This window comes from Bemisia tabaci, chromosome 1 (assembly GCF_918797505.1).
Source record: "Bemisia tabaci chromosome 1, PGI_BMITA_v3".
In the NCBI taxonomy this organism is placed as follows: domain Eukaryota; kingdom Metazoa; phylum Arthropoda; class Insecta; order Hemiptera; family Aleyrodidae; genus Bemisia; species Bemisia tabaci.
The window spans coordinates 81380548-81389907 of NC_092793.1; the positions used below are offsets into that span (position 1 = coordinate 81380548).

At 38.2% G+C, this 9360-nt stretch overlaps 1 protein-coding gene across 1 annotated transcript; it reads right to left on the bottom strand.

Annotated features, from left to right (window-relative positions):
- Positions 1–1090: 1090 nt before the first annotated feature.
- Positions 1091–7668, bottom strand: LOC109038218 (uncharacterized). The gene has a single exon (XM_072306273.1). It carries the CDS (start codon positions 7289–7291, stop codon positions 6539–6541), a length of 753 nt encoding a protein of 250 aa, XP_072162374.1. The 5' UTR covers positions 7292–7668; the 3' UTR covers positions 1091–6538.
- Between the last annotated feature and the right edge of the window lie 1692 nt (positions 7669–9360).

Genomic DNA, 9360 nt, shown 5'->3' on the forward strand with positions numbered 1-9360 from the left:
GGTGCCCCTCCCCCCCCCCCGCCCCGGGCCGTGGGCTCATACTGACGTGAGAATCGGGGAACAATACCGGGGTTTTGGTTAATTAACGCAAGCCTAGTTTGTTTTCATGCTAATAGCCCAACTCTGATCTTCGTCGAGAGCTCCTCGTTGGGAAACTCGGCTCCAGAAACCGGGAGCTGGGAGTCGCCTGGGAGCGCTCCGTATACTGCCGTGCTAAGTAAAAACGCCGCATGAGCCTTTAGGCGTTGTCAAATTTCCTTCGATAAATCACGAAATTCTGGGAATATTTATGAACATTTTTCTTTCGATTTTTCAGAGAATTTCGTTCGTTATTTGATCCAAATAGTATACAAATTTCAAGGAAAAATATTGATAACTCTCCTCAAAAATGAACATTTTATTGGAAGAAATTTGGCAACTCTCGAATGTTCATACGGCGTTTTTCCTTAGCATGGCAGTATAGCTGCTTCGATTTTGTTTTGGATCCGTAGTATCGGTTGCGTAATTATTTTTGCACTTCGTATGCAGGACGTTGCGTCGCCAAGAGACAAAGCCACGCGCAATGCGGCGAGTCTCGCTGAAAGAAAAATTCTCGGCGTTTTTACCAAGGTCCGTTGGTACCTTTACCATCTCACATTTTTTACCAATTTTTGGTAATTTTACCAAGACAGACCGGTAAGCTTACCTAAAACCCGGTATTTTTACTGTTTTTTCCAGGTAAGAATACCACTTTTATTGGTAATCAATTCCCGGTAACTTTGCCATTTTACCTCGGTAATTCTACCACAGTCGATAAAAAATATTGGCGTTTTTACCAAGGTCCAGTAAAATTACCAATTCCATAAATGGTAATTTTACCAAGAAAAAACTGGGATCAAATAGAACCCTGAATTCTTGGTAATTTTACCCTTTTCTTAGTAAATACACCGAGATTTTTTTTTCAGTGCTCAACACCGTGAGAAGGGACAGTCTCCCGGGCTAAGGGAAAACGCCGTATGGACCTCCACGCGTTGCCAAATTTCCAATTCTAAAACACAAATTTCCTGGTAAACTAATAAATACTTTTCTTCCATTTTTTCAGATAATGTTGTTTGCAATTTCTTCTAAAGTTCCTGAAAAGTGCAAGGGAAAAGATTCATAACTTTCCGAAAAAATAAACATTTTTCACTGACGGAAATTTGGCAACTCTCGAATGTTCATACGACGCTCTTCCTTAGCACGGCGGCATAGTCCGTCTCAGTGGCGTGGCGTGCTTTGCGATATATCGATTCTATGCCATTTAAAGCTATGATAAAGAATCGATTATTAAGGTGTTCCAGTGGAGCTAGGGGTTCGTTGCGACCGAAAGAGAACCCTAATTTTTGTAAGGTTTTCGTCTATTTTCCTGGAAATTAACGCAGCAAACTCGGTATACATATGTGCTTACACCCGTTACAGGTGCGTTATGTCTAAATGGCATACAGATAAATTGATGTACACATTCAGGGCTTCGTAACCGGCACTCCTGCTGAAATTGATGATGCAAAGCCGGCCAAATCAGTATGCAAACTAATTGACATGCTGTAGTCTTTAAACCGATTTATGACTGCTCGTCTGCACACGCACTTTCGATTGTTTTAATTGTTTAACTACATGCCGAGTGCAAAGAAGCTCGAAAATGGACGCGGCGATTGCGATATTTCGTGACCTAACCAGTTTTGTTGCATGTTCGGTCATTGCCGCGTAGCTTACAACTTTCCTCTTTGTTCTCGAGGCCTAACTTAAGAAAGCTAGTATCGATATCTTCATTTTAAGAGCCGTATGATTGACTGACTAGCAACGGCGATTCTGAAAGTTGGCAGCACTGTTTTCCCTGCATTTAAATATATTAAAAAGACGATTTAAAGTTAGGCAAGCCACCTCATCAACCAAAAATCGATTGTTTCACATACATTTAAAAGGAGGAAAAATAGTTCCAAAAAAAACATACAAAAAAGGAAAAATACAAGAAAAATTCTCGAAAAAATAAGACACAGAATGAAGAATAAAATTGAACCAATGAATCAAACATCATAAACAAAATTCAAAAGGTTAGTAGCTTCAATCAGTAAATAATTTAAAATAAAATACTAATCTTGGAAATGAGAAATAATTATATTTTTATTGATATTTTAATCCTAGGTAGATTTCATTGAATTACAAAATCAATATTTTTGATAAACTATTAAAATTATGATACTAGAGGAAATAGTTACACCCATTATATTAATATTGATAATTTATTTAGTTTCCAAAATACATGTTTTCCATGGATTAATTATTATTGAATATATCTCTATTGTAGTAATTACCTCAATAGTGCTTTTCATTAAAGCTATAAGTTTAGAAAATCATAACGTCCCGTCAGTATCGCCACCGGGAGAAGGACGTGAGGTGCATCAACACTAATAAACTATAGCACGCTGTCTTGTAAACTGTTATCAATTTACCTTACTACGATTTCAAACCTTTATTAAAGCCGTTGTTTCTGTCATTTTTTTGCGTTGTTACGTTATGACTTTACACTGAGAAAAATTTTCCAGTTAATATTTCACTGACGAGAAGTCTCGCTGAGTCAACCAGAAATATCTTTGAAGTGACAGGACGTCTCTTAACAGAGGGCAGAGAAATAACAGAAATACCGCTTGAAACAAGGAGATTTCCTGTTCACTCAAAGAGAATTTTCACCCAGAAATTATTAATTGGAATTTCTATATTTCTAACTTGAAATTTATCGCCGTACAATTTTCAATGATTTTCGCCAATGGATATCATTCGTGAGAAATGCCAACTGTAGCTCGCGGGATTGCATGTTTATTAAGATTATATTTTCACAAAAAAAAAAAAAAAAAAAAAAAAAAAAAAAAACCTCAGAGAAGAATGGCTTAATGAATGTTGTGGGGCTGCGCAAATTGTGCGATGAGGAATGGATTTAAAACCTCTTTTAGGTACTCAACGTTATTTTCAGGTGATTTTTACTTGAAAAGATTAAACGGTCTCTTTCACCTGTATCGCGTATGTATAGCACACAGCAAGTATTAATAATCACATTAATTACGTGGTACTTTGTTACAACAGCAAAAAAGGTGATGTACAGAAACATCATTTAGTGAGAATTCAAAGAAGTAGAGTTAAAGTGAAGTTACTTACCGGTCTTTTTCATACGTTATCCGTTCGTTCAAAGAGCATGTTCACTAATGTTCTGTGTTACCACATCCTTGTTACTTGACGACATAACTTAGCAGTTAGCGGCATTAATTGTTGCATTTTCATAATTGATTCTGAGTTGCCTATATTGAATAAAACTTTATTGTGTACTTTCTCCGATTGTTGTTGAAATCAAATCAGCCCCTCCTTTTTTTCCTCCTTTGTTTCTTTTTCTTTCTGAATTTCTTGCATCATACGCAAAATTATGAGCTGGATGATGAAATGTTTACGTAAAAAATATATCGAATGAAATTATGCATTATTTCATTTTTTTTTAAAGATCAGTGTAACAATGTAAAACATGTAACCATTAAATGCTTGAGACGTAGTGCGGATGCCCTCTGTAATTACGGAAGTATCTCAAATGTTTACAATAATTTTTACGACAATACGATTTGGAGATAAACTGAACTTCCTGATTGGATCATAATCAATACTGAACTTTTTATTTCAGAATACTGTGCTTAAAACATAGTTTTGAATGTTTTCTTTCGAAAATATTTTGCTGAGCATTGTCAGCAGTTTTTATCGTGAAAATTGTATTTTCACTCGTCAAATAAAATTTTTCATATGAATACAGGTGCATTTTACTTGCAACTCAAGTTTCAAAATAGTAGAGTTATAATTTGTGGAAAATATTTTTTCATCTTCAATTATATATTCTCCTAGCATTTTGTGAGCTTCTGTTTTCGTGAAAAAAATAATATGAAATTTTACTGAAAGGTTTGCAACGAGGAAATTAATATTTTGTTCTACACTTAGAAAAATTTTACAGATAAATATGCCAAGGCGGGAATTCTCGTAGAATCAACCGGAAATCTTTTTTATGCGACCAGACGTCTTTTTGAAATTAGGGGAATGCTCTTTGAAACAATGAGAATTCCGGTTGTTAGGGCAAGAATTCCTGCCGCGGCATATTTAATAGTACCTAATTCTGATGGTCCAACAGGTAATTTTTCTCAGTGCATAACTGTAAAATAAAACGTTGCTTTGCAGATAGAGAAAAAATAAAGAATACAACGTACGAATTATGTCAATAAATAATAATTTATATAGTAAAAATAGTTAAAATTTACGACGATGAAACATGTATTAATTTACAAATAAAACGGTAACAACGATTGCATGTATATGTACATTTACAATAACAAAATATTACAGAGACTCTGTTCAACAATGAAAATATGATTTCGTGTTCAATGGACACAGCGCATTGAACTTTTTTCATGGTGATCATTACAATTCATGCTAGAGGAGCAAATTGTTTAAAAATTAAATTTACCATTCACATTATCAGAGGCAGAAAATTTTCTACATACTAATTTGTACCTATTTGGCGACTTTGATCTTTAAATTGACACTGTAAAACAGTTTATCAGTAAAATAAGTAAGAATTGTGTGAAGTACAACTACGATTCACGATTTCGATTCCAATTTTCTTTGCTTTACCTTTCCTCCTTTCACTTAATGACTGATAGACCTCCTGACAATTTCCAGTGGCGTGGCGTGCTTTGCGATATATCGATTGTTATGCCATTTAAACCCATGGAAAAGGATCGATAAACAGGGTTTTCGCAGCGAACACCTTAATAATCGATTCTTTACCATAGGTTTAAATGGCAGAACAATCGATACATCGCAATTCACGCCACGCCACTGACAATTTCCTCTAAGAGAGGTAGACGTGACGCACTGAAACTGAACTCAACCTTTTGACGCAAAGCGTTTTTAGTTTGCATGCTTAATTCACGCCATTCAGAAAAGTAAATAGCTCAAATCACTAATAAACAGTTTTTTAGTGAAAGACCAGAGAATATGCACGTACAACTTTGGCTTAAAAACGAGTTTCCAAGTCATTATCTTCTGAAAGGTAGGTGATATTTTTCGTGAAAAAGCTGTAGGAAAAGCCACATTTAAGTTGTTTTTGAAAGTTGAATTTTTTGTTGTCATGATGAATTATTAAAAAATGTAATGATTTTGGAGCCACGGTGCAAAGATCACCAAATGAAATCACCATCAAAATACTCGTGCTCTATTCAAAACAGCAAGTGCATTAATAATAGATAGCTAGTACCTTGAGTAATACGTAGTTTTTGCTAGACAACAGTCGATGGCTCAAAAAATTTCCGATACGAAAGATAAGACAGTAAACATTAAAAAAGCGAGAAACTTTCTTAATTTTTAATAGAAACAAAAAATAAAAACCTGCCTCTGTGATTACCCTCAAAGAAAGCCGGTCTTCTGGTTAAAGAATGTCAAAAGGTAAGTGAGGGGCATATTTGACGAATAAGTCCTTCATCATATGCACCACTTTTCCACCTTCGTTCAAGTAGAAAATTATTCATACAGCAAACAATTCAGAAATAAATGTTTCGTGACTTGCACAAACCGTGCTATGTAAAAAAACATCAATAAAATTACTCATAGGTTTCTAATTTTTGCACGAATTTAATGATGAATGATTTAATTTCTCATATCTCCCGAGAAGTCCATTTCGTAATTCCTCATTCAAGAGATTGACCGCTCGATGGAATTTTTAGGTGGTAAGAAGTATTTTAGATTCTACCTTACATCATGGATTACATTCAGCCAAAAAGTTACGCAACTGTAACGATTCACTGTACAATTGGTGGATTCGTTTCAAAAAAATTGAGGTGCTGAGTGCACAAATGCCTTATCTCGATTGAGGTGTTTCAAAAATGCCTCTGCTAACTTAAATTTTGAAGAGAAAACCATTTAGTGTATTTGCTGAAATTTTTCGTCTGCAGCATTGTAAAATCTTGAGAAAAATGCAAAAAAAGTTTCAATGAATTACTTTGCTCATGATGAATGATCAAAGATATTAGCAGATTTAGACTTTGCGGTACCACAAGTTAGAAGTGCTTTATATGTACCCAGCGCTTCAGTTCAACTGTAAACAGAATAAAAATGTAGTATGGGCCACAATATAGCCCTGTATCGAGTATTGGTGGTCGTCTAATCAGAGTCTCTGTATGCTAACAAAAAATTGGACGTATTTTAATAAAAAGGAACCATGTCCATTCTAACACGAGTCCTGAGACCCCTAAGAGCGTGTTTATTGCAGGACTCATGCCACATTGGATATAGCTCCTTTTGATTCGAAGGCGTCCAATTGGACTTCATTTTGCAATTAGGAACGATAAATTCGGGCCCGGTATAAAAACAACGTTAGTTCCCCTATGCTTATAAGTGTTTTTTTCAGATGAGCCAGAATCCATAGGTCTAAATTGCAAAATGCAGTCCAATGAATGGAAGTTCCAGCTGCTGGAAACAAGCCTCACAAAAACATGACTCACAGAAGCAGATCGTAGAGAGCGTTGATGTAAGTCTGCGCCATCTGCAACGTCTCGTACTTGGAAAGCTGCCGGTCGTTGCCGAGCGAAGGGAGGACTTTGCGGAGTCTGTCGAAAGCACCGTTGAGATTCTGCATCCTCCGTCTTTCCCTGGCGTTGGCCGCCAGCCGCCTCTTCTTCATGACGACCGGACTCACCAACTTGGAACTGCTCCTGCGACACTTCTTCCTGCCCATCTCGTCCTCGTCGCTGCTCGGGGAGAAGCTCTCCTCGTCGAAGCCCTCCAGGGAGTCCTCGTCGTCGACCGGCTCATCTCGTTTGAGCACCTGGATGATCTGTCTCTGGAGACTATCGTCCGGGTACCTGTGCTCAACGTCCGCTTTCCTTCCCTCGACAGTCTTCTCTCTCTCGTCCGCGTTCTCGTCGCTGACTATTCGCTGCGGCAGGATGGTGTACTGCTTCAGATGCGCGGGTTTCTGCTCCAGCTCGGGGCTCGTCGAGCGGAAACTCTCCGGACTAGGCGTGTGACATCCGTCGGAATAGCTGTCTTTGTGCCAGCCGGTGGATTGGATCGGGACCGGGTATGCGGAGAGGAAAGAGGGCAGCGAGTGGAATTCAGGGAACACCGAGGCACTCGACGGGGTCAGAGATGACGAGGAACACGCACTGTACACGGATTCGGGACTCGGAGAAGTCAGTTCCTTCTTCATGAAAAACTCGTGGGCATACGAGTCGGACATCGTGGCCATCATCGGTAGGCCGTTCGTCGTGCCGACGCACGAAGCTCTGTCTTGTAATATCCTACACTTCGAACTAGTCTTGCTGGAGGGCAGCAATCGGACGTAACATGAGTTCACACATTTTTACAGGAAATCATCACCGGAAAAATAATAGTCACGTCGAACAAAGATATTGATGAACGTTTAAATTTTTTCAGGAAAAAGAGAAGAAAAAAAAAACACTTCCTCGAATGTTGACGATCCTCGTTCTCGATAACGGCGAATGAAGTGGGAAAACGCGCACTTGTTTCAATTTTAAGTTGTAAAAAAGAGCGAGGAATTGTCCGAGGAGACTTCGTAAAAGATCGACACGTGGTCTAGCTGTCGGCGGAACGGTTCGCGTGCGTTCGGCGGAGAGAATCAGGTGAGACTGGTCTGGTGCGGGCAATCAGGAGACGGCTAAGCCGGTTGGGTGCGCGGTGGCCCATGGGCGGAGGGCGGGGGGCGGGGGGCAGAAAAAGGGGCTGTGCTTCGGCTGCCCCTCCACGGTGGCCACTCGAAAGCCGGGGCGCGAGTTCGCGGGCACTTGAGCCGGGGGACCACCAGCCTCCAATGGTTTTCCTGCCCGTAATCGGGGGCCCCTTCCTCCTCGTGAATAAAAAACCCGCGCGATCGCATCGGCTAACGGATAGCCAGGTCTAATTAGACGAAATCCTCGCGCTTCCCCATTGTTTCGACGTGATAATTCACCTGTTTTGCAGTGCTCTCGAGGAGGAAGTCCATCCTGGCTCCGCATTCACTCCAAAACGATTAGAAAGCACTTGACTCGCGCTTCAACTCAAACCTGTCAACCTTTAGACAACGTTTATTTCGAGTAAGGGCTGTGGCTCAAAAATAGTCATTTAATTTAAAAAAAATGAAAATAAACCAGCTCCATACTGCCGTGCAACGCAAAAACGCCGTAACCGCCATTTTACACTTTTTCAAAACAACGTATCATAGCAGAAAAACTTGTGCACCTTGGGGCAATATTTTTACAGAATTCTCTCCTAGACACTATCAAAAACTTAACCTGAAAATTTGAGGTGCATGGGTAAAACAGCTTTTCTTTTATGAAGTGTGAAGTTTCAAAAAACGAGGGAAAATCTTCATGGATTTGCGGCGTTCTTGCTTATCACGGCAGCATAGTAAAAATAGTTAAAAATTATATTTTCCCATTTAATTTTTGGCTTATCTTAATCTTTGGAAAACTTGAATGAGTAAGATTTTACGTTTTTTCTACTTTAATAAAGCTAATCCCACTAATTTTATTATACTATATTTTTTTCTATTTTAAGATTTTTTTTTTCATGATAGTTCGTTCAACATTTTTTGGTGGTCTCGTGGGTTGAAATAATTGTGTTATTCAAAAAATAATGGGTTATTCCTCTGTAATTAATATTTGTTGAATTGAAAACAAAAGTTGAGCTATTAGCCGATTTTACAAATATATGCAATGATTGCGATTTAGGTCATGCTTTAATAAAAAAAAACACTATGGGCAAAAGGATGTTAATATATTTACAGTTTTATTTTTCATTGCATGTATTTGTAAAATTGGCTAATAGCTCAACTGCACTGGAAAAAAAAACACATTGGATCTAGAGTCCAGACTCTTGAAAACATTGACAAGAAAATGGACTCTTGATTCAATCGGATTTTTGCTTGAAACAAAACGAAATCCGCTTAAATTAAGAGGCTTGGTTCTTGATTTAAGGTAGATGCTGATTGAATCAAGAGTACTTTTTCTTGTTGATGTTTTTAAGAGTCTGGACTCTAGATCCAATGTGGTTTTTTTCCAGTGATTTGGTTTTCACATTAAGAGTAGCCAAAAACCAAAAAATCTTGTTTGTTGAATTGTGTTAATATTTGTACCATCTGCCATGTTCCTGAATGATAAAAAGAAGTGCGAAATCGTCCGTCATTTATTTTTATCTCAAATGGACCCGAAAAGTATCAATGACTGCCTGGAACGTTACGGCTCCGGAAACTGAACCGTGGATCGTGACCATCAAAAATCATTCATTATCAATGGAGACTTAAACGCAAAAGTAGAAAAATAA

Bases quoted from the DNA above. Each gene is read 5' to 3' on its own strand.
- LOC109038218 (XM_072306273.1), bottom strand. From the start codon at position 7,291: ATGATGGCCACGATGTCCGACTCGTATGCCCACGAGTTTTTCATGAAG.